Source organism: Pipistrellus hanaki (genome assembly GCF_964339955.1).
Source record: "Pipistrellus hanaki genome assembly, chromosome: 4".
NCBI classification, from domain to species: Eukaryota; Metazoa; Chordata; class Mammalia; order Chiroptera; family Vespertilionidae; genus Pipistrellus; species Pipistrellus hanaki.
In genome coordinates, this window is record NC_140506.1 from 47,642,626 (window position 1) to 47,669,157 (window position 26,532).

The 26,532-nt window shown below is 37.0% G+C and overlaps 1 protein-coding gene and 1 long non-coding RNA gene across 28 annotated transcripts in view; one reads left to right on the forward strand and one right to left on the reverse strand.

Moving 5' to 3' along the window:
• LOC311622019 overlaps positions 1-26,532 on the forward strand; it is a 1,104,806-nt gene that overhangs the window by 668,809 nt on the left and 409,465 nt on the right. The window lies entirely within an intron of this gene.
• The window catches only part of MCTP1 (multiple C2 and transmembrane domain containing 1), a gene marked incomplete at its 3' end in the record, with an annotated part of 425,829 nt that overhangs the window by 83,246 nt on the left and 316,051 nt on the right, over positions 1-26,532 (reverse strand). For all 27 annotated transcript variants that reach the window (XM_084882647.1, XM_084882645.1, XM_084882668.1 and 24 more), the window contains one exon: positions 7,971-8,090. In XM_084882647.1, coding sequence (XP_084738773.1) covers positions 7,971-8,090 — 120 coding nt within the window. The remainder of the gene's footprint in view (positions 1-7,970; positions 8,091-26,532) is intronic.

The following is a 26,532-nucleotide window of genomic DNA, read 5'->3' on the forward strand; positions in this document are numbered from 1 at the left end:
ATGTGGAAAGCCTGTTGGTCCATGTCCAGGGACATGAGGTGATGGTCATCAGTGTGTGGGGAGATCAATCTGTACAGTGAGCAGGTGGCATAGCTAAGCAGTTGGTGAACAGCTTTGAGTGGGGTTACAGGGGATGAACTTTTCTGCTGACATCTGATTGGCTGTTGGTTTTTACTTCTTTATGCTAGTGATTTTGTTGGAAAACTAAAGGTCTGATTCTTTTCATGTCCTCATTTTTTTTTTTTTCCAAGCTGGTGACCTTCTGAAAAAATTGAGAAAATTGCTGTTGAAATAAGCAGGAAAAAGAAGAGAGTGATCATTCATTTTTAGATGTGTTTACAGGCTGTGTGACTCAGTGCTGCTTCTGTTGAGAGAGAGTGTGTGTTCTCTTCTGGTACTGAGATGCAAACACAGGAGGCTGAGGCCTATGCCACTATGTGTGAATGACAAATCCCTGATGAAGCACGGAGGGTCTGTCTGTACATCCAAAGTGCTTTACATAGGAGTCCACTCTTCTCAGCTCAGCTTTGGCTAGTCTATTTGGGTTTTGTTAGTAATGTTTCACTTATTCAATAACTCATTTATTCAAGTATTTTATCATGGATATAACACCCATTTATGACTAACACACTCCATAAAATGGGTAGAGAAGGAAACTACCTCAACATGAATTACAAACCTCAGGTAATACACTACTCAATTGTGAAAAACTAAAAACTGTTCCTTAAAGGTTAGGAACACAACAAGGATACCCACTCTCACCATTGTTATTCAACATAGTAATGGAAGTTTTAACTAGAGCAAGAAAAATACATAAAAGGTACCCAAATAGAAATGAAGAAGTAAAACAATCACAATTTACAGATGACATAATTCTACATAGAAAACCCTAAAAATGCCACCACAGAATATTAGAAGCAATAAACAAATATAGTAAAGTTGCAGGATATAAAATGAACATACAAAAATATCTACGTATTCCTATATATTATCAATGAACTATTAGGAAAAAAATCAATTTGCAATTGCAACAAAAAGGATAAACTACCAGGAATAACATAACAAAGAAAGTAAAGGATCTATACACTGAAAACTATAAAACATTGTTAAAAGAAACTGAAAAAGATACAAATAATGGAAGATATTCCATGTCATGGAAGAATTAACACAGTTAAAATGGTCATATTACCTGCAACAACATACAGGATTTAATGCAATCCTCATCAAAATTCCAATGATATTTATTCAAAGAAATAAAACAAAAAATCCTTATATTTGTATGAGACTACAAAAAACACCCTGAGTATCCATAGCAATTCTGAGAAAAAAGAACAAAACCAGAGGTATCACAATCTCTGAATTCAAAGCTACAATAATGAAAACAGTATGGTACTGGCAGAAAAACTGGTAAACAATGGAATAGAATTGAAAGTCCAGAAATAAACCTATACATACATGGGCAACTAATTTTCAACAAAGAAACCAAAATTATACAACAGAGAAAGAAAATCCTTTTTAATAAATGGCGTTTGAAAAATTGGAAAGCCATATACAAAAAAATAAAAAAAATGTTGAAACTACACTGCTATCTAACTCTGTATACAAAAATGAACTCAAAATAGATTAAGGACTTGCTGAAACCGGTTTGGCTCAGTGGTAGAGCGTCGGTCTGCAGACTGAAAGGTCCCAGGTTCGATTTCGGTTAATGGCATGTACCCGAGTTGCGGGCACATCCCCGGTAGGGGGTGTGCAAGAGGCAGCTGGCCGATGTTTCTCTCTCATCTACGTTTCTAGCTCTCTATCTCTCTCCCTTCCTCTCTGTAAGAAAGCAATAAAATATATTTAAAAAAATAGATTAAGGACTTGAATATAAGACATGAAAACAAATACATAGCAGAAAAAGGCATTAAATTTATGGACCTTGTTCTCAGAGCGATTTTTGTGAACACGATCCCAAATGCAAAGGAATTAAAACAAAAAATGAATGACTATGACCACAACAAACTGTGCTTTTGCACAGCAAAATAAACCATCAACAAAATAAAAAGACGATCAACCTAGTTAGAGAAGCTATTTACAAACAAAACCTCCAATAAAAGGCTAATATCCAAAATATACAAAGAATTCATACTACTCAACAACAAAAAAACAATCTAATTAAAAAGTGGATGGAGGACCTGAACAGATACTTTGCCTAGGACATACAGATACATGAAAAGATGGTCAACCTCACTGGCTGCAGGGGAAATGAAAATCAATACCTCAATAATATACCATCTTACATCTATTAAAATGGCCACTATCGATAGGATGGAAATAACAAATGCTGGAGGGACTGCTGAAAAAAGGGAAACCCTGTACATGGCCAGTGGGAATATAAATTGGTACAGCTTCTATGGAAAACAGTATGGAGGTTCCTCAAAAATTAAGAATACAGTAGCCACATGGCTGAGCAACCCCTCTTTTGGGTGTCTACTAGAAAAATTTGAAAATACTTGTTGTAAAGATATATGTACCTTATGTTCATTGCAGCATTATTTACAATAGCCAAGACATGGCAACAGCTTAAGTATCCTTTAGTGGATGATTGAGTAAAATGTGGTAAATATATACAATGAAATACTAATCAGTCATAAAAAAGACAAAATATTTCCATTTGCCACAACATGGATGCATCTTGAGAGTATCATGTTAAGTGAAATAGGACAAGAAAAATATTATTACACTCATATGTAGGATATAAAACAGAAAGCAACAAACAAATACAACCCTTAAATATGCATACAACATTATGGTGGTTACTGGAAGGGAAGGGGAGGTTGATAAGGCAAAGGGGTTTAAATATATGGTGGTGGAAGAAGATTAGAGCCTAGCAAAGACTAGCAATATATAGATGTTGTATTAGAATTGTACACCTGAAACTTACAAAATAGTATTTACCAATGTTACCCTAATATACTTAAATTAATATATTTAAATATAAAAAAGAAAAAATTCACTTCTTAGAAGCTGTATGCATTTCTAGAGATCAGTGCTCTGGGCCTGACTGGAACGGATCCAATAAAAAACAATACTCAAGCAGAGAAAAGCAGCACCACGGTCTTTGCCATTTGAGGGCGCTAGCAAACCCTTCAGTATTTACTAAGTACTTCAGCAAAGCAGACTTTGGCTCAGTTTGTGTCACAGACAGATCCTGAGTCAGAAATCATTTCGTTGATCTGCCCTACTCTTCAGTGTTAATGTCTTCATTGATTAGGCAACTCAGATTATGTGGGAGGAATATCATAATAGTTAAAAATGAATGTTTCTTTGAAGTGTAATTTAAAAGTGCTGTTGAAAAATGTTTGTACGTCAGAGATATTCAAAGACTTTCTTTACTCATATGAAGATTCAGCTTTCATTACTCCTCCCATGATCAGTGGAACGGATGGAAGATAGGCCTCCAGGCCATGAATGTTTTCTAAGTTCTTGGGGTCACCTGGGATCAAACAGATAACCAGCACTTGCTCTTGAGAGGTCACTGGGTTCCTCATAAAAAGGAATTCCAAGAAACCTGGGGATTCCATGTAAGGGTCTGGACACTTAGAAAGTGATCCCTTGGGAAAGTCATGCCCAAGCATGTGCCATGGAAATAGCCAGGCTTTCAGAACATGACATTGCTGGATTCACATCCCACTTACTCTGTGGAGTTCATTCTTCATTGTCTTTGATTTCTTCATTTGTAAAATGAAGATAAAAACACTTAGAATCATTTACTTTATCCACTTCTTGTAATGAATAAAAAGACATGATGTCTCATAGTGTGGTTATTGCAGGGTGGGTGGTAGATGCAGGTGGAAGGGGGCATAGAAGGGATAAATGGTGATGAATAAAATAAAAAATACATTTAAAAATAAAATTTAAAGACAAACAGAAATAGAGAGATGTCTCTAAAAGGCTTAGTAGAAAACCTGATACATAAAAGTTGCTTAACAAATATCTGCCCCGTTTCGCTGTACAGGAGGTAAGAAGGATATGGGGTGGTGGAGTGAGGAAAATAAAGGTTTTCCTTCAATCGGTCTAAGTGCTTTTCTTTAACTCAAGTGAGAAACCTGCTCTAACGGTGCCCAGGGAGACAGGATATACCAAACCACAGCCCCAAGAGGAGATGTGACTGACTGGTGGTAAGGAGTACAGTACACACGTCACACAGACTGACGGGTTCTAATACCCGCTCTCTCACTTTCTGTGTGCCTTTGGCTAAGCTATTAATATTTAACCTCTCTGCTCTGCTCCCCTGGATGTAAAGCAGTGATAATGATACCCATCTCATAGCGGGTGCAATAGACCCCTCTGATTGGCTAACCCATTTCATTCATTCCCGGACACTGGATTCTCCTCTATCAAGGGAGGGCTCTTTTCTCTTTTTAACTTCTTACATAAGAAATATTTTCTTTTCTCTCTTTGCTATACAAACCAGAAGGTCATTTTGATTTATATATTTTTCCAATTTTCACCCTAATTGAATTTTATTAGCTGAATGTATAGACAATTTTGTTTTTCATGACAGAAAATGCATTTATAATTCATTCATATTCTCGTTCTCTCTACCGCCTCCTCCCTCCACCTCTCCAACAGAAAGTTGCATAGTTTGGAACCAGCCAACACTATGACTAATACACTTCAGATATTCCCTAAAAATCTCACACAAGCTGAAAAATGTCTGCATTGTTTTGGAATACCAATAAGGACTTAGGGCAAAATACTCTTCTACCAGGGCTATGCATTGTGCTGTAGGTTCTCTTAAGCACAGCATGGCAACCCTACAAACGCTTTCCCTTAATTTACATATGTATGAATATGTATGAATATGTACATGTATGTGTGTGCATGTGTTTATGTGTGTATGCATATGTGTATGTGCACATATATGTGTATGTGTATAAAATTTGCAACCAGCAAAGTATAATCCAGGTTTCTTTTCAAAAGGAGCAACCAGCTCAAATGCACAGCTGGGTATGGCAGAAACACATAATTAGACAAATTGGATTTAAGAGTTACATAAGGTCTCAACTGAGCCGGTGAATGAGAAGCTGAATGAAACGCTGTGATTGCTGCTCTGGTGCCTTGAAAGAACAGAATATGTGGAAATGTGTGTTTGGGGCAAATAAAAGGCAATTACTGGGAGTTATGGGGTGTAGTTGGCATTCCATGAAAGTTAGACTATTCAGTGTTTCGCAGTGGGCTGTGCTGGGTGGGAATAAAATGTTGTCCATGGTTTAAAGGGGGAGTCTGTTAGAAATGTGCCTAAAAGGAGAGATTTGACAAATACTATTTTGGAGTTATATTTTTTGGGGGGGAGAAAGGAAGTAGAAAATTTTACATAATATATAAAGTCTCAGTAGCTTTATAAAAATTCTTAGGGAATTTTTAGTACAAGGGGATACATTATATGTTATTATTTCCCCTTTAGAAGTGAACCTTTTTCAGCTAGAGCAGGTATATTCAAGAGAAGATAACAAGAAAAGTCTATAGTTTCTGAAATTTTCACTAAGAATACTTAAACTAATGACTACATATTGAAGATAAGCCCTCTTATAGGATTAGGAAACTGAAACTCAATTGCCACATTTTCCTATTTGCAAATAATCTTATTTGCAAATTTGTCTCAAGGCAACTGAATGAAAAGTAGATATTCTTCTCCCTCAACAATCTCCCAGAAATAAATGGGACAAGAAAGCAATTGTCTGAGACAGTCCTATTTTCTTAAAGAAAACATTCCGTATTAATTGACAAAAGTACCTGAGTCCCCAATGTTTATGGCATTCAGAGCTTGTCTCTCAGTATGTGATTTTAAAAATATATCCATAAAATCCTTGCCAATAATAACAACTTCTTGTCTGTTAATGCTGTCTACCCATTAAAATCTCTATTAGCAGCCTCACATTTAGTTTGTTAAACCTTATAAAAAATGTTTGAGCATCTCTAATTTGCAAAACACGTGCTAGAGACAGTGGCAAGTACAAAGACGAACAGACTGTCCTCCCTCACATTTATAATCTAGCGAGAGATACAGACAATGGTGTTGTTGGACTTGGTCATGCACTTGATGGTTGTGCATCAGGATTTTTCATTTATTTTGATAAAGAAAATTATTTTAAAGAGTACATTTTGCTTCTGTTATCACTTGAAATGTGTTTTGCTTGTGTTACAATTTATAGTATGCTTTGCTTGTGTTATTTAAAATGAAAAAAAAAATTTAAAAATATATTTTATTGATTTCTTACAGAGAGGAAGGGAGAGAGATAGAGAGCTAGAAATGTCAATGAGAGAGAAACATCGACCAGCTGCCTCTTGCACACCCCCTACTGGGGATGTGCCCGCAACTCGGGTACATGCCCTTGACCGGAATCGAACCTGGGACCTTTCAGTCCGCAGACCGACGCTCTACCACTGAGCCAAACCGGTTTCGGCTAAAATGAAAATTCTTTTATGTCACAGGTATCTCTTTGCAACCGTTATGGTGCTATTATAATAATGCTAGAGGCTCAGTGCATGAATTTGTGCATAGGTAGGTTCCCTTGGCCTAGTCAGCAATCAAGCAGACTAGGGCCAGCTGGTAGCGGGGAGGGACTGCAGGAGATTGGGTGTGGGAATACACTGTCCACCAGGGGGCAGCTCCTGCATTGACTGTCAGCCCCCTGGTGGTCAGTGCATGTCATAGCTACTGGCTGGTCATCTGTTCATAAAGGTCGTTTAGGCTTTTAGATACCGTGTTTTCCCGAAAATAAGACATCCTCCAAAAATAAGACCTAGCACATGGAAAGATAAGACATCCCCTGAAAATAAGACCTAGCGCAACTTTGGGAGAAAAAATTAATATAAGACACTGTCTTATTTTTGGGGAAACAGAGTAGATAGATATCACATAATGCTATTAAGCTGATGATCAAATAACTATTTCTGCATTATTATAGACACAGTAGTTGGCAAAAAGTCCTGATTATAAATCAAATGGCGACCCTTAATGGCAACTAAATATATATATATATATATATATATATATATATATATATATATATATATATATATATGTAAACTGGTGAGGACATATAACTACCAAGTTTTCTCATGTTTTACAAAACTGCAAATTCTTATCAACAGTTGTCTATGGAGTTATTAAATTACAAATGTCCTATTTGGAGAAGTAACACCCCCCTCCCCCGCCCCTTTATTTACATATGAGAAAGCTTTTTGAAGTTGTATGATTGCTAAGGGTATAGCGACTGAGATAAGAAGGTTGGCAGAAGAACAAGTGGCTAGCTTCTGCTTCTCAGCTACAACTCTTTTCCAGAATGAGACAGTGGCCTCACACATCCTAAAAACTTTAAAAAATGCCAGAGAGGGAAAGAGTTCAGTGAAAGTTAAGTGAAAATTCTTTATCTTTGAGCAGGTATCCCGATACACCCTGACACAGAGAAGTATGTTTTCTATAGTTCTGTGAATGTATGTTGAATTTAGGTGCTTTATGTATTTTTCCAGGCCAACAACCATCATCAATTCTTTCTTTGTTCCAATGACAGACAACAGAGAAATGCTTTAAATTAAATACATTTCATTTGGTCTGGTCACTACTAATTTTGTGATATTATGTCTTAATTCAGAATTCATTAAGACAAAAAAACAACAACAAAGAGAATGAAAGAAATAATCATTTGGAAGAACCCAATCATAGTTAAAAATCATAGCTCATCCTTTGGTGTGCTCCTGACTTTTGTTCCGACCCGGATGAGTAATGTTGAAATAGTGAATACTTTCTACTGTGTTAGAACCAAAGAGTTGTTAGTTCTGAACTGATAAAAACTTTTCTCCAAACCTGAGTATTTATGGACAGAATTTCTGGTTTGTAAAACCAAACTCAGTGTTAATCTTATTCCTAGTCTCTCTGACAAGAACAAAACCACAAACAAATTAAGAAAATAGAGACTTACTGTATCACGTTGCCTGTTCTCTTTCCCTGATATTATCAAGAAGTAGTTCCATGTCAATAGTAACAACAACACCAGCGGTATCATGTAGAGCTCAAAGTTCCACACAACAAAGAGGAAAAGCTGGAGGAGAGAGAAGAGAGAAAAAAAGATGAGACAGCTCCAAATTTCATTAAATGGACTCTCTTATCAATACTCCATTTTTTTAAAAAAAAATCTCAAACAAAATGTTTCAGAACGGAAAGATTTATCTTAAAAACAAAGCCTTAAAACTCGGTAGGCATATTTCTAAAGCACAGGTGACCTCTGGAAAGCCACAGGTAAGAGTTTCACTTTGTTTCATTTCTATGAAGAAAAAACGGATATCATTACATTGTCCATGAGGCAATTTTAATTTTTCTCCTTCAGTGAAATTGTTAGGTAGAACAAAATTAAGGAAAAAAAATGAGCAAAATGAGTATTACTGCATTGTCAGAAATAGCTGGTCTAGCTGCCTTAATAATATAAAAAGAATTTCTATTTAATATCAGGAACTTTTTTTAAAAAAAAAAAAATCTCACTTGGATAATACAATGTCACAAGCATAATAGGCAGATGAAAATACCAAGTCTATACAAGAGAGCCTCAAAGATTTCACATTATGAATAAAAGCACCTCTACCAACAAGTATAAAAAAGGGTTGGCTTACCATTCAGCATTACCATAGAAATCAAAAAGCTCTTTGAAAAAGAGAATATTTTTGCCAAAGAAACTTTTTAAATATCTATTTCTATTATATTTTAAAACTACCTACTTCTATAAGTATATAAATGATTTTTTTAAAATTATGAGACTTTAGATTAAGAACTCACCTAGGTGGGCAGAAGGAGCCATTCTAAGAATATTTGCATTGCAAATAACTAGCATTGGCTGTAAAGTGCGACTCTCCTACATCCTCACCAGGTTCTTACAATGGGGGACAGATCAGTGACATTTTCTGGGTCTGAGGCAGCTGCCCGCTAAATTAGTCATGTTAAGTCAGATGGTAGTTGAGAGCTAGATTCTACTCCTGATAACTAGCTTTATACCTTTTGGTGCCATGTATATTTCACCTTTAGTTTCTCCCTCTGTAAAATGGGGATGAGAAGAGTATCTACCGGAGAGGTCGTCAAAATTAAGGAGCTGAAACATTTTGAGGATTTTACACACTGCTTAGCATCCAGTAAGTGCTCAAAACTCATCATTGTGTAATGAGATCAATACCTTACAAAACTCAGAAAGTTAATTATTGACTAAGATCCCTAGGTAATGCATATTTTAATAGTGAAAACTAGAAAGTCATCTGCCTGCTAGGATATAGCTGCACCATAGCAGAACTGGGAACTTGAGCCAGATGGTAACACAGACATCTTGCATTTGATAGACGTGAAGGGGGAGGAACTTTACTCTGAGAACACTAGTGTCGGGAACAACAGCATAGGCCACTTGCAGTCTTCTTAATAAACCTCAGCCAAGGCCACAGTCTATTCGAATGGCAGAGAAAATGAGCCTGTGTGGGGATGTGGAGGGGCAGACCCCTAAAGGTCAGAAGACAGGTTCCGAGCCTTAGAAAGCCATTCAACCTCATTGTTTTCATTTTTAAGCAGAAGTCTATAGATCTAGCCACCTCTAACATACCTTCTCCAATGTTTAAAGTGACTTTATGATATTACTGTATCATCAGGGCTTTTCAAATGTGACATTAAATTTTGAAAATTATACATTTTACTGAATTATTTGATATTCATGAGCCAGATAGACACCAAAAGCATAAGTAATGGTTTAGTAGCCCAAGAAATAAATTTTGGACAGAATTACATGGTAACTATAGATTCAAGTTCCTGAATAATAATAATAAAAAAAATCTCAAATATATCAGTACATCAAACATGAGCCATATCTTTGCTTTCACCAGAAAAGTAAAAAGATTTCCAGAGAAAGAAATATTTCCCTTTGATTTCTGAAATTGATACAATATTTATAAAGATGATTTTAATATAAAAAACCCAGGGCCCGTCACGACCTAACCGACCAGGTGGATGACTGAACAGCAGGCTCCATTGATCAGGGGATGGCTAAAGGAGGAACCGGGGTTCCTCAGGTTCTGATGAATCCATGGCAGCAGTGACTGGTGAGTGGGCAGGCAGAAGGCAGACCACTTGGTCCCTCCTCCTGGACCTCAGACTTCAATCAATGCCAATGTCAAGATATTGCTGAGTGACTGTCTGGTGTGTGATAGTTGTATGACCACAGAGGAAGTTCAAGTTTCTCAACAGAACACCAAGGACATCTTCAGTGTTCTGAACCTTAATAACAAATGTGATAACTCACAGCACAAGGTGCTGGCAGTGTCCATGTGTCTTCAGTCTCTGCCTTATTTTGCTGCTAAATTCAGCCTCAGTGTCACTGATGCATCCAGAGGTTCTGCGGCTTCCTCAAAAGCCTTGGGGCGCACTCTCTTTGACATGAATATAGCCGCAGACTTTAGCATCCTGGAGAGTCAGAAGGAATTTGTGTGTTGGTACTGCCAACACTGGGAGGAAGAGCCCTGGCTACCCAAGCTGACTTCTGCCTACACCGGCTCGGTCTAATATCCAGAGCACATGCTGGGTCACCCCATCACCTCTGCATGGCCAAGTCTCCCCAGCATATTATGGGCTCTCTGGAGATTAGCATGCTCTGCCCTCACATGCTGTTTGCCCTAAATGAGAAGGAAGAGAGCAGCTGGCCCACAGACAACTATATAGAAAGATAGGGCTCATGGCTGATGAACCCTGTGGTGGTGGCAGGAGCCTCTCCTGCCTCCATGGCAGCACTAAGGAACAGCAAGTCGAGTAGTAAGGAACAGCAAGCAGGCAGGCGGTAAGGAGCGAGGGATCCTGGACTGCAAGAGGGATTTCCAACTGTTGGCTTACTCCGGTAAGGAACAAGCAGGCAGATGGACATCCCCTGAGGGGTCCTCATGCACTGGGCCTCTAGTATAATTATACTTGATGACTACAATTCTATTAAAATGTATTTTTAAAGAAATAATTATTTATTCAGGTAGTGAATTAAGGTAAATTTTGCAGTCATCAACATATGTAAAGAGAAATTATTGATGGTTAGAATTTCTACTAATTCTTTACACATTTATCTATAATTCTTAGGTAATCACTAGAAGATAAACTCTTATGGGTAGGGATTAATACATTTTCATTTCAGTTCTATCCCCAGAGCCTAGAACAGCAGTGCTTAAGGCACAACGGGTGCCCAATAAATATGTTTGCTGAATTAATGACTAAATGGATCCTGGGTTTCCAAGTCTTTTTATTTGCAATAGTAAATGTGCTGTAGAGCCACTGTATAAAATCAAGTGACTTCAAGAAAATATGTAAAGAATTACAACCTGGAATGCCACTAACAAATTTCTCTCTGAGGCACATAAAGATTCTCCTATCCTTTTAATGCAGTCAGAAACTGTCTTGTGTATTACAGTCTGACCACAGTCTTTCCTACATGGTTGCTTTTTCTGGGGACATTCACTTGATTCAGTGTGTTTTGGCCTCATATGATTCCATTGTTAAGTATTGCCAATTCTAATAGTTTTTAACCTGAATATCCACTTGTAATATCTACTCATTCGTGTTAGAGACTCGTTGTTGCTCAGAATAAACTTCCTTGTATTGGTGTTAGATGTAGGCTAGATGTGCATAGGATAATTTTCTATATGATAATCCTATAAGAAACCAAAAGATTTGTCATGTTATTTTCTTCTCCAGGTTCAACTAGTTGCTTCAACTACCAGTTACAAGTGTAGCTTCTGACATTCTACATGGCAGATGTCTTCTCATCACATCCAAATCAATACATCAGTAGCTTTCTTAAAATATAGCACTCAGAACAGACACACTTCTCATGAAAACCTGTGGTTATTGATATGCCCTCACAACATGAGCACCAGAACTCTAAGATGGAGCCAAAGGAAGAAACTGCTTTAGTTTTATGGAACTGGCAGTGCAAAAATAGTTTCTTTTCCTATTGTGTGTTTTTTAAGAATCCACTGCTTAGATAACTAAGCAGGGAGCCTGTGATGTTGAAAATATCCTTTTAAAAAACAAGCTTATACTCTGAAAACTATGATACATAAAGGAAATGAAGTTAAGATACAATCAAATGGAAGAATAAACCTAGCTAATGGATTGGAAAGATTAATATTCTTAAAAATGTCCTTATTACCTAAAGTAATATACAGATTCAGCAACACTTATTAAAACACTAATAGTATTCTTCTCAGAATTAGAATTAATCCTATAATGTAGATGGAACTACAAAAGACCCCAAATAGCCAAAGAAATCTTGAGAAAGAACAGAATGGGAGGTATCATTCAACCTGATATCAACTATACTTCACAACTATAATAACCATTATGGTATGGTATTGACAAAAAACAAATACACAGACCAATGGAATAGAACCCAGAAATAAATCCTCACTTACATAGTCAATTAATTTATGACAAAGGAGACAAGGATACACAATGAGATAAAGATGATAGTCTTTTCACTAAGTGGTGATGGGAAAACTAGACACATAATTGCAAAAAAAAAAAAAAGAAGAAGAAACTTGATCATTTCTTTCATGATATACAAAAATAAATTCTATATGGATTAAAGATTTAAATGTTAAACCTAAAATGATAGAAGGAAACCTAGGCAGCAAACTCTGACATTAGCAACATCTTTCTGGATATCTCTCCTCAAGCAAGGAAAACAAAAGAAAAAACAAATGAGACTAAATCAAACTAAAAGTTTTCCACAGTGAAAGGAACCATTAAAATGAAAAGACAACCTACTGAATGGGAGAAGACTATACATTAGTGCAGCCATTTTGTAATACAGATTACATATAATATCTCCCCCCCCCCATCTATTATGTAATTGAGATTCCAAAAAAACAAAACAAAAATAGAGCTGCCTTATGACCCAACAAGTCTACTTCTGGGTATTCATATAAAGAAAACAGAACACTAATTTGCAAAGATGCATGCACCCCACCCCCACCCCATGTTCATTGCAGCATTAATAGTAATAGCCGAGATATGGAAGCAACCTGGATGTCTATCAGTTGATGAATGGACAAAGAAGATGTGGCATACATATACAGAAGAATAATATTCAGCAATAAAAAGAATGAAATCTAGTAATTGGCAACAACATGGGTCGACCTAGAGGGTATTATGCTAAATAAAATAAAGTCAGACAAAGACAAATACAGCATGATCTCTCATGTGGAGTCTGAAAAACAAAATAAATGAATACACAAAATAGAAGTAGACCCATAGACATAGAAAACAAGCTGATAGTTGAGACAGAGGAGGTGATAGTGGGACAGGAACAAAAACATAATACATATGTACATACATACATGGTATTAGAATAAGTTCTAAATACAAAGACATTTTTTCTTTCTGAATATCCAGCTGCAGACTTTAAAAGTTCATATGTTAAAAATAAAATGAGCCGGCACCGGTTTGGCTCAGTGGATAGAGCGTTGGCCTGTGGACTGAAAGGTCCTGGGTTCGATTCCGGTCAAGGGCATGCCTTGGTTGCGGGCACATCCCCAATAGGGGGTGTGCAGGAGGCTACTGGTCCATGATTCTCTCTCATCGATGTTTCTCTCTATCCCTCTCTCTTCCTCTCTATAAAAAAATCAATAAAATATATTTTTTTAAAAAAATAAATAAAATGAATTTATTCAACACTTATTATGTGGTACATAATACTGGTTGTTCAAATTAAGAAATTATATGTTCTCTAGACTCAGATTGCTAAGAATCACCAAGAAAAAGAACAATCATTCACTATAGTATTAGTGATGTTTATCATACTTGTTAGTGGGTGGGTGGGTGATCTCCTAATAAAGAGCTTTCAGAGAAAGAAGATCTTTGCTTAGTTAATTCTCTCCACACAGAGCTTCTCTTCTCCTTGGGCCCCACCTGCACTAATACTGATCCTCTCTTCTTTCTTACAAAAAGCCAAGATAACTCTTAGGGCCACAAGAGAAAGAAGGCAGCTCAGAGAAAATCCAGGAAGGCCAAGACAATGCAGGATGTCCTTGATTATACTTTTTCATAGATTTGGGTGGGTGGGTGGATGGGGGGATATAATGGGCTAAAAAAATCAAAGAATTAAAACAATCACTGACATCCATAGACCATAAATAAAAACCATAAAATGCCCTCTGCACTCTTAGAACCTTGAGCCACCATGTCAATAGGCCCAAGCTAGCCTGGTGCATGACAAAAGACATGTAGCACAGTTGCCTCCATGTCACCAGATGAGAGGCAGACAGCATCCAGAAGTAAATCTGCCTAACTGGCCAGAAGCTGACTAGAAATTCAGGAGTGAGTCCTGCTGAGAACAGAAGAAACACCAGCAGAGCTTGGTCCAAATTGCTGACCCAAAGAATCATCCCAACATAAATGGTAGTCACTTTAAAATACTAATTTGGAGCATTTTTGTTTTATAAAGCAAAAGCAAACTGATGCATGTTCTTTCTCCAAGCAGACAATGTAGTATGGACCAGAAGCCTGAAAAAGTGGTTTTAATTTTATTTCTGCTATTTGATTATCATAAGACCTTGGGCAAGTCAGTTATCCTCCTTTATTTTAGTCTCTATTACCTATAAAATGGAGATATAATACCTGCTTATTTCACAAGTCGGCTGTAGGAAAGAGGTGATGTAATATATGTGAAAATATTTTAACTCAAAGTACTATATAAATGCAAATATTATCAACTTAATGTTTTCCATATTTAAAATTATTTCTGAAAAAAAACCACAGAGATTTTATGAACTAATAATGCAAGATAAATCAGTATAATAAATGTTCTTTGAGCAGTTAAGGAGGATGGTGGTGCTCCTTAGAGGAATGTGTGTGGTGGAGTTTGTTGGAAGGAAGTCTTAAGTGTTAAATACAAGGGTTGCAGTTAAAATTTTTACTGATAAAAAACCCAGATCTTTACAGAAACTCATTAATAAATGGCATTAGCCTGCAGTGTGGATTTTGCGAACTCTGAAGTTGAAACAATTAAGTTATTAAATGTTAACCATTTTTAACAACCGCTTGCCCCTAGATATAAAAGAATCTTGTTCTGAACTAGTGGTTTTATAAATGTCAATTCTTGTCTATCATTTTTTTTCACTTTAAATCTACATACCTTTTATCTAAATTAATGTTATCTTGCCAATGCTATTAGCATCAATGTCACAAAATGCAATTTTTCATTATCTATTTGGGCCAGGCTTTATGATCAATCTATATTTAAATCATAATTATTCAGAATGGCTTTTTGGAAAACCTGTAATGTACCAAAAGGTAAATAACATAATTTGTCCTGTCAAGTATCATATATCACATTGCACAGAATGAACTGTAGGCAAAAAGTCCTGAGAGGAAGGCTGGGGAGGCATGCTATCTTTATTGTACAAATGAGGAAGCCGACCCTCTGCTGAGTGGCAGACCCAGGTCTTCTGAGTCCCAACCCAGTGTGCTCTTCCCACAATGCTCTACTGCTTCTAAGGAGAAGGATTTGACAGCAAATGTCGATGTCCTGGAGGTATCAATTATTTAGAAGCTGATTATTCAACTTGTAGATTTCTGCCCCTCTATTCCTTTTCCTTCATCTTGCTTTAGGATAACTACTTTTTCATTAGTGGAAAGAAATGGAATATCACTTCCTGTGTAAAATTTGTTTGGTTAGGAAAAGAGGTAAAAAAAAAAAACAAAAAAACTAATGGTCAAAATAAGGTTTGTAAAGTCAATTTCATTCCCCCCCCCCCGCTTTTTTTCATTCTTCCACTTGATTTTTAATAATCAAAAGTTGGCTATTCAAAAAGTTTCTATTAAATGGAGTTTTCTTCTGTCTAAAATGTTTAGAAGAGGGTTAGTGAGGTGGCTGTAAAGGCAAAGATTGGAAAATGAATGAGCCAATTATATTTTTAGATTAAAAAAAAAAAAGCCCTTTTCACATGAAGATTAAAAAAAAACTTTTCTACTCAGAAGCTTAAATAAGATGAGCTAAGGCTTCTCACTCATGTTTAAACCAGGTAAATATACAAAGTACACGAACAATTTGATATATTTAAGACTTTATAACAACATTTCTTAGTAGGTGCAAGACAGGCATGATTTTTATTTCTTTGAGCCTGGGTTTTTAGTGTCCCAGACAGGCCTGGCCATTCACATTGTCCCATCAATTGATGCCTCACTGAAGTCCAATGAAGACGCCTGCATTCAATGATCATTCGGTGCGACATATGACAGTATCCCCGGGGGAGCGCACTTCAAAAAAACCATTTAAGTTGGAATATTGAATATCCTATTCTTTTGCAAACTACAGTATATTTTAAAAAGAAATCTCATCCAAAATGATTAACACTTCCTACTGTTCAGGAAAAAGCCTGCCCTTTCAGACTAACAGCTGTGGATCATTAGCTCTCCAGTGATGAGATGTGTTTGATGAGTATTTTTCTTTCTAATTAAGAGATGAGATTCTCTTTGACTGTCTCTTCAGAAAGAAGTGAAGAAAAAAATTTTCTGCCTACATGGAAAGGCCATCTTCTACAAAACAATTAATTATTTCATGGCCCTTTTAGAAAATCTTTTTCCTCCCTAATTTCAATTCATTTTTTTCTTAACACATTTACACCCAGGCCTTCACAGTATTAACCCATTTTTCACCTAACCTTCACTTTCTGATGTTTCTCTGCTTCATTATTCAACAATGTCTTTTACAGATAAAATAGAATGAAGTACTTTTTTCATATAAAATAAAATGAGGAAATATATTAAAAACATATATATGTGCAACCTAACAGAACATTTGGTATAGAAATATTTTCTGATGTGAGAAATGCCTCAAATTAGAAAGATAATAAATAAATAGTATTTGCTTTTGTGGGACCAAGCAATGCTTTTAAAAATAAAAACTTAGAGGTACACAGCAATATATAAAAACTTGTTATTTTTAATTAACTAATTAATTAATCCTTAAAAGGAAACAATTTCACCTCTACCAATAAGATTAGCCTTAAAGAAGAAAGATAGAGAATGTAAAGTGGGCCTCAAATATAGATGGGACAAAGCCATCATCGAGGTTGTAAAATTCCTAAATAAAAAACATGATGGAAGAGAATAGAAAGAAGCAAATGAACATACTATTGTGAATTAATCCTATCAATGGCCTTCTTAAACCCTTTTGATACAAGGAAAGAAGGGAGAGAAGGAAAGAGGGTCAACATTTTAAAGTTGTACTGACATTTCTCTCCCCAGGGGCACATGGAAATATGTTTGGATGTTTTTAGTTTTCCTAATGCATTGTGTGAAAGAGGAGGTACTGCCAGTTAGTAAGTAGGGCAGGACATTTGCTGTGGAACAGTCCGCTACAAGGAGAAATTTTGCTGTCCAAATGCTAACACTCCCCTTTGAGAAACATTGACAATTTCTCACATAAACAATCCTACAATTAACTTAGAAAAGAATAAACAGTATATATATTGTTTTGTTTTACACACACACACACACACACACACACACACACAGTTTTAACAAAGAAGGCTATATATACTTCCTGGATGATGACATGAATTATGACTTAAGGATTTAGAGTAGGGGTGTCGAACTCAATCAGAGAAGGGGCCAAAATCTAAAATCCAGCCTAAATCGCGGGCCAAATGGTTTACTGAACAGTCATAAACTGACAATGTCATAAACTGACAGCGGAGTGCAGTGATGACAGCGCGGTGCGGGCCACATTGCAAGGCCTGGCGGGCTGGATTTGGCCCGCGGGCCTTGTGTTTGACACATGTGATTTAGAGTAAAACAGTATTAGAGGGGAAAACTGTACTCACTCATAAGCATTTGCACTAGATTCTCTTTTTCCATCTATTAATGTTATTAATGTTTAATATTTCTTAACAATGTGCCTGAAGAAGAACTGGAGGTGAACCTTCTCTGCCATCTACTCCCCTTTAGATTACATCAGGCTCCACACATCATTAGAGTTTTCACAACTGCATCTTCAGGACGGGGATGGTTTCACCTTGATTTAAATAGCCAGATGGCATCACCACCTGTTCTAAAGTCTGTACTACCACCATTCAACAGGGAGAGAAGAAGATAGGCAAATTAACACGACTAGTTCCAATATCATGACATATCATCTCTCTCTCTCTCTCTCTCTTTTATTTTTTATTTTATTTTTTTTCCGCCGGGGGGGGGGGGGCGGGGGCAAAGAGTTGGTGATGTTAATCCTCATCCAAGGATATATTTGTAAATTTATTTTTAGAGAGTGAAAGGGACTGGGAATAAAACCTGCAACCCAGGTACGACTGGGAATTAAACCTTGACCCTATTGTCCATGGACTGTTGCTGTAACCATTGAGAAAAACCAGCTAGGGCTGACATGTTGCTCTTTCAAAGAGAGGCTTTGATTTGCTTGGACAATTTTCTAAAATAAACAGTAGCAGGGAATTGGTGACAACCTTAGACCCACCAGATCACTCCAACTTGTTCTGCTGTTTCCTGTGGTCATGCCACCAATGACACATGGAGCTTATCAAGCTCATATACATGTTCATATACAGTGGCTTCTCTCCTCTCTTTCAATTAAAATTAGAGGCCCAGTGCACAACATTTGTGCACTAAGGGGATGGAGGGGAGTTCCTCAGCCAAGCCTGCACCCTCTTGCAGTCCAGGACCCCTCGGGGGATGTACACCAGCCAGGGGGAGTGGGCCTAAGCCAGCAGTCGGACATCCCCCCAGGAGTCCTTAGTGCTGCCTCGGAGGTGGGAGAGGCTCCTAACACTGCTGCTGTGCTCACCAGGTGTGAGCCAGCTTCTGGCTGAGCAGCGCTCCCTCTGTGGGAGCACACTGACCACCAGGGGGCTGCTCCTGTGTTAAGCATCTGCCCCCTGGTGATCAGTGTGTGTCATAGTGACCAGTCGTTCTGCCATTCAGTCAATCTGCATATTAGCCTTTTATTATAAAGGATTTATTATATAGGATGAGAACTGACATGGTTCCCTCTGCTGCTTGCTTTTAGAGTAGTTTCAACCAGACACCAAACTGACAAGACTTTTGTTTTGTGGTGTGTGTGTATGTGTGGTTTATATGTTTAGAGAAAAATAAAATCAATGTACATTCTCTACCAAACGATTCCTTATATTAATTAGATGAATTATGTCAGCAGAACCATTTATGCCTGTCCTGGTGACAGAATGAGTATATGATTAGGATTAGAAAAAAATGAAATAATGGGTTGATGACAAAGGCACAGCTTTTACTCAAATGCATATACTATAACTCAGCTCATATATTTACTGATAGTGTTAAAAATCATTGTTTACTCAGACTTACTGAGACTACTTATAAAATACATATCAGAAAGTCTCAATTCCTTACTGTGTGAAATTCTATATTGCATTTTTGAAGTTGCTCTCTGAAAATTAAAGTCCACAATCTTAGTACATTCATGTCTTTTAAAAAAAATATGGCTTGACTCCATTTATTAAAGCAACTAGATAGGACTCATCTGAAGATGTCTTACTCACAACCCATGGAAACATCTACTGAAGAATCCCCATAACAAAATGGACCAAAATAACTGCAAAGATGGTGCTATCAACTAATGACAGCATAATGCACACTCCTTTCCTTGATGGAAATATTATATCAATAAAATCTGCCAGCCAGAAGGCTTTGGAAGTAGTTTATTTATTTAGATATTTTATTTTTTCTGACTCAGATTACAAGTTGCACTGATATTTTGTGTCATTTTTTATCAGTCATAGAAGCAGGGCACTGGCTTTGCTCTGAGAAACTGACAAAATGCATAGCCCAGAGGATGTCCAACTGGAGCATCACATCAGCCACACATGAATGACTGACAAATCCCTGCAATGTTGTGAGTTTAATGTTAGTCAAAGTTTGGATGTAGAATGAAAGTTATAAATGCTTATAGATGCCTAGAGAATGTTGATTCTCTGAGGTCCCTTTCATTACAAATTAGTACTTTACATAGAAGTTTGTAATGCCTACCATGGTACCAAACACAGTTATGTTTTTGTTTTTTGTTTTTTTTTCTTTTCATTTTAATAGATTTATCATTCATAGAAATTCAAAATCAGGCTGCATGCCAAGTCATTCTTGCAGGTTATAAATCAACACATATTATTGTTATAAATGACCAAATATAGATAATTAAGTGGACTTGGTGAATTGGTACTATTTTGTTCATGAAGAGGGTGCTGGTACCAAGTAACAAGCCCTCTTTAAAAATTACTTTAAGGACTACATTGAAGAAACATGTAAGAACAAGAGGCCCACTGTACAAAATTCATGCACTGGGGGAGAGGGGAATTGTCCCTCAGCCCAGTCTGCACCCTCTCCAATCTGGGACCCCTCGGGGAATATCCGACTGCTGGCTTAGGCCTGATCCCCCAGGGTCTAAACTGGCAGCCAGACATCTCTCTCACAATCTGGGACTGCTGGCTCCCAACCACTTGCCTGCCTGTCAGCCTGATAACCCCCTAACCACTCCCCTGCCAGACTTATTGACCCCTAACTGCTCCCCTGCTGGCCTGATTGCCCCCAACTGCCCTCCGCTGCAGGCCTGGTTGCCTCTAACTGCCCTCCCTTGCTGGCTTAGCTACACCCAACTGCCCTCCTCTGCAGACCTGGCCACTCCCAACTGCTCTCCTCTGCTGGCCTGGTTACCCCTAACTGCCCTCCCCTGCTGGCCATCATGTGGTGGCCATCTTTGACCACATGGTGGCAGCTATCTTATGTGAGAGTGTGAGGGTCAGTTTGCATATTACCTCTTTATTATATTGCATATTACCTCCTATATAATTCTATCTTTATTATATAGAATGAGTTAATGCTATTAAGCTCATTGGAGCTTGTGTTTCTCTCGTTTCCCATTTCTCCAGAATCCAACAGGTTCTAAAAGGACCCATGACCATCTCACTAGTATAGGTAAGAAACAGTCCATGCTGTACCGTATTTTCTGGCGTATAAGACGACCCCCCTAATTTTACAGTTAAAACATAGGTTTAGGCCTATATTCGCTGTATAAGACTACCTCCCACTTCCGAGGCAACACCAGTTCTTTTTTTAATAGACTGCCTCTCTGACTCTGGCCAATCTGAGCAGGCTTTTTTTCATTTCAAAAGTAGTCTTATACACCAGAAAATATGGTAATTATTGTCCGAGTTTTTAAAAAAAGTGTTTTAATGTTGTTTCTCAATTTTTATCTTATTTATGTCTCCAATGCCAATGAAAAATCACCTTTCCCCCATTCTATTCCAATCATTATATAATGTTTTAAAATTCCTTCATGTCTTTTTTAAATTCACAAATGATCATTTAACAGAACTGCTGGGTTAAATGCGATATTTAGGGATACCGTCATGCAAATGTACCATTTCTACATATTTTCTAGGACTGTAGAAGTTTTGTAAAAATTTCTTAGAGCTTATTAAAGTTAGTTATCTTTTACATGTTTAAAGAAATAAATCTGTAACCATTACTATTTTCAAAGTAGGTTATTGATCAACTTCCCTATTTGTATGTGCAAATGCTGTGTCTAGACATGCAAATCTGATACCAATGTTTACTGATGTACAAAATGTAAAATTTTCTCTAAGCTTAAAATCTGGCATTAAAGCTATCTCTATGGTGAACAGGTACAATATTTAGAGCAACAGCTGGCACTGAGTTGCTCATGGGGGGAAACTCCCTCTGTTCTGTATGCTGTGCCAGAAAATAGGCTAGCTACCCAGCTACAGCCAAACACACGTTAGTGAAGTCTGTGATACAAGTTACCTTAAAAATCAGTCCTGCAGTCTTTATATTCCCTTTTCTATATCACTGAACAGGAGGAACACCTTTAAAAAAAGCAGATGATCAATTACAGTGACTGTTTTTTGTACAATATCCGGTAAGCAGGAGGTTGCACTCTGCCAAGTGTTGGGATAGTTGGTACCATTCTGATTCATCCCCGCTCAAATTATCTCCCTCAGACATATCCAGCTTATCATGAATATCTCCCCTGGGCTACTACTGATTTCTGATCTTTTTAATCCTTCATAATGTAACTTAGCAGTTCTTGCTGGTTATACTTTGTCCAGACTTAATATCTTCATTTCGATCTTAAAATCACAGAGCCAAAGTCAGAGCATGTTTTTAAAGTTCACCCTCAGAAATAGATTTAAGACTTAATAATATCATATATTTCAGCTATTTTACCAGCTTCTGAAAAACTTCATCTCCCATTCTGTCTTATAATTTTCTAATTTTCTCCTTCACTGGTCTCATTCCCCCCAATCCCTCTGTTCTGGAAAAACTTCAAGAGTTATGTTTAGCAGCTCTAGCTATGTCTGAACATTTTCTCTTTGCAATTCAAATAATCATGTTAGGCTGATTTTAACAGCCTCCTTTACTCCACTCCATCTTTTACCCTTGCTGTGTAATGTTTACTGATGAGTGTCTTTCTCCAGTTTCTTAACAGGTCTAAGTGGTCTAGTTACTGTATGGGAAGCCTGGAGGTTTGCACACTAAGTATACATTTCTCTTGGCTATTTTCCATGCCTCTACACATTCTTTTAAAAGCAACAGGGCTTGTGTTTCAATGGCAACAGAAGTTATCAGAGAACACTGGTTTAGACAGCAAGCAAGCCGAACTCCAACTGTTCAAACAGCCTGACTTTTACAGTAAAAGGAAAGGCCCTGGGCCAAGACCACTGAGATGAGCAGGTATTTTTAGTTCACTTGTAGGCCAGCTCTAATGTAATTCTGAAATGTTTTCTTCAAACCAAGCCCAACTTTTTCAGGGCTGTCCAAATCTGTTTTCTTTTATAGCAAGTACAAATTCTTGGAGGAAAGGAAGCATGCGTATCATTTGCAATGCTGCTGCATGTCTATGGTGTTGATGCCCGATGGCTCAAATTAGTCTGCAAAACAGATGAGCGCATTGTAATTAGCTCTTGTCAAACTGTTAGAAATACAAAAAAACCATTTCCACTGTAATAAAAATTATGAAGAAGAAAAATCTCTCATCTCATTTTCAGCCAAAATAGTTCCTGAAATGTCTGGTAGTTTAGGATTCCAGAGTTCTAAAAGAAGGCCATTTCATTTTCAGAAAAGCTTTCATTGCATTGACATGTATTATCTTTCAGACGTTTTTTGTTGTTGTATTTGACTGCCTATGAAACCTCACTTCTAAAAATGACGTGTTGGGCCCGGCCGTCATGGCTCAGTGATTGAGCTTTCGACCTATGAACCAGGAGGTCACGGCTCGATTCCCAGTCAGGGCACATGCCCAGGTTTTGGAGCCAATCCCAAGTTGGGGTGGGATAGGGGGACATGCAGGGAGCAGCTGATTGATGATTCTCTCTCATCATTGATGCTTTTATTTCTCTCTCCCTTCCTCTCTGAAATCAATAAAAATATATTTTAAAAAATAAAGTAAAAATGACCTGTTGGGATTTTACATATTTTGTTCAGCCACATGGTACTGATACACGATTTCCAACATTTAATACTTCTTTGAACAGTTTTCTCATCAATATTTTCTGAAAATTTTTCTAGTAGTGTGTTAGCATTATCAGTTTTTCCAAATAACTGACTAGTGCATTCTTTTTTAAACAAAAGAAGATTTAATTAGAGAGGCAGAATCCTATGATCAGATGAGATAAATTTGATGTTAAACTCTCATGGGATTATTATCAGTTTCTTACTGATGATTTATTTGGATATTGTTAGGACAGTGATTCAATAGACAATAACTTGCTCAACATGTATATTATTCACAAGCTTTAGGAGGGTTTTGGAGCTCTCTGGAACTTAGTATCCTGTCAAAAAAAAAATATAGACTACTAATAGGTAGTGATTTCAAAAAGTAAATTTAAATACCAACCAAAAGTTAGTGCAGTTTGAGATTAGGTCAGATATACTGAAAAATTACTCCTTTCCACTTGTTTTCAGAACTTCTCCAATGATACTTTCAGGTGTACTTGTGGGGATAAGCAGGATGATATAAATATATCTATCTTGCCAAAACCGGTTTGGCTCAGTGGATAGAGCATCGACCTGCAGACTGAAAGGTCCCAGGTTTGATTCCAGTCAAGGGCATGTACCTTGGTTGCGGGCACATCCCCAATAGGGGGTGTGCAAGAGGCAGCTGATAGAAACATCAATGAGAGAGATTCACCTAACTCTCTATCTCTCTCTCTTCCTCTCTGTAAAAAAATCAATAAAATATATTTAAATAAATAAATAAATGTATTTATCTTTAAATTAATAAAATTATAATATACAAAACTTAATACAAAAATTATCATAGAGCAGTGGTTCTCAATCTTTCTAATGCTGCGATCCTTTAATACAGTTCCTCATGTTGTGGTGATCCCCAACCATAAAATTATTTTCATTGCTACTTTATAACTGTCATTTTGCTACTGTTAATGAATCATAATGTAAATATCTATGTTTTCTGATGGTCTTAGGCTCTACAGCAGCGGTTCTCATGACATAGAGCTAAAACTATAAAATTTCTAGAAAAAAAACACTGAAAAAAATAGTTGTAGCTTTGGGCTACGCAAAGAATTCATAGATATAACACCAAAAGCATAATCTAAATATGTTTTAAAATTTAGACTTCATTAAAGTTAAAAATTTTTGTGCTTTAAAAATCACCATTAAGAAAATAAAAAGACAAGCCAAATACTTGAAGAAAATAATGGCAAATCACATAATTATTGATGAAGGACTTGTATCCAGCATATATAAAAAACATGTAAACTTAAAGACAATAATACCAATTAAAAAATGGGCAACAGATTTGAATAGACATTTCACCAAAGGAAAACACATAAATGAACAATATGCACATATAAAGATGGTCAGCATCATTAGTCACTAGGGAAATGTAAATTAAGCAACAATGAGATACTGCTCCTCACCACTATAGAAAGCAGAAGGTTCCAAATAGTGAAGATACAGAGAAACTGAAACTCTCAAACATTGCTGGCGAAGATGTAAAATGAGGCAGTCACTTTGGAAAAAACATTTTGGAGTCTCTTAAAAAGGTAAACAAACAAAAGTAACATATCAACCAATAATTCCACTCCTTGTTATCTACCCCAAAGAAATAAAAACATATGCCTACATTAAAAACTTATACCTGAATGCTCATTTATAACAGCATGAATCATGATACTCCCAAAATAGAAGCAAGCTGACTGTTTATCAACTGGTGAGTAGCTAATAAAAACGGGCTATATCGAGACAATTGAACATGACAGAAATAAGAAGACACTACTGACACAGTCTAGGTCAGTAGTCAGCAAACTCATTAGTCAACAGAGCCAAATATCAACTGTACAACGACTGAAATTTCTTTTGAGAGTCAAATATTTTAAAACTTAAACTTCTTCTAATGCCACTTATTCAAAATAGACTCGCCCAGGCCGTGGTATTTTGTGGAAGAGCCACACTCAAGGGGCCAAAGAGCCACATGTGGCTCACGAGCTGCAGTTTGCCGACTCAGATCATGGACTCAGAACATTATGCTAAATGAAATGTTAGATGTAAAAGATCACACTTGTAATATTCCATTTATGTGAAATGTCGAAAAAAGGTAAGTCACTTATTGAGGTGGGACAGGAGAGACTGTACTTGGCATGAGGAATCTTTGAGGTGATTTTACAACTAAAAATTACTAAGCGCAGTGAATTACACACTTACAATGGATGCATTTTATGGTATATAAATTATACTTCATTAAAGTTGTTAAAATAATAAGCAATAGCTTCTGTGAAGGTAAATTCTAATCCAAAGAACTGAGAGAAAGTAGGCCAAGGCACAGAATGATCATAGATCTTGGATGTATCTTGCCAACCCTCTCAAAATGTTTAAAATCCTAGTTGATGACATTATGTACATGGTAACTTTTTGGACAGTTGCTGCTCCTTTTGAGCTTTGAGAAGTTTTGCAAAGGTCATTGGGAAATAGCTAAAGCAAACATCAGTATCAATCATTGCTAGTTATAGTTAGGACAGCAAGTTCCTAGAGGCAGGCGATAGAAAATGGTAGTAAAATGCTCCCACCCTAAGGTGAGACAGTTATACATATAGTCCTAAATTCCCTTAGAAATATGATCAATTTTTAAAAAGAAACGGTTATAATTCTTATCCTCTGAATAAGAAATATCTGGAAGGTGTGAAAACAATGCTAAGGAAAACTCAGTCAAAAATATATCGGGGAAAATAGCAAGGGGAGAAAGGGGAGCTTAGAGCCATGGGCTAAAAGACACAAAGTCAGAAAAAGAAAAGCAGCTTGCTTTGCAATCATGCTGGAGAGCCCTTTTCATGTGGGCCTAGAGTCGTAGGCTTTCTTTGGAATTCTGCAGGGATCTCTATTACCAAGTTACCTGCAGGATCACCTATCAGGAGGTAAAACTATCTACACCCCACCCCCACCCCACCCCCAAATCCACAAAA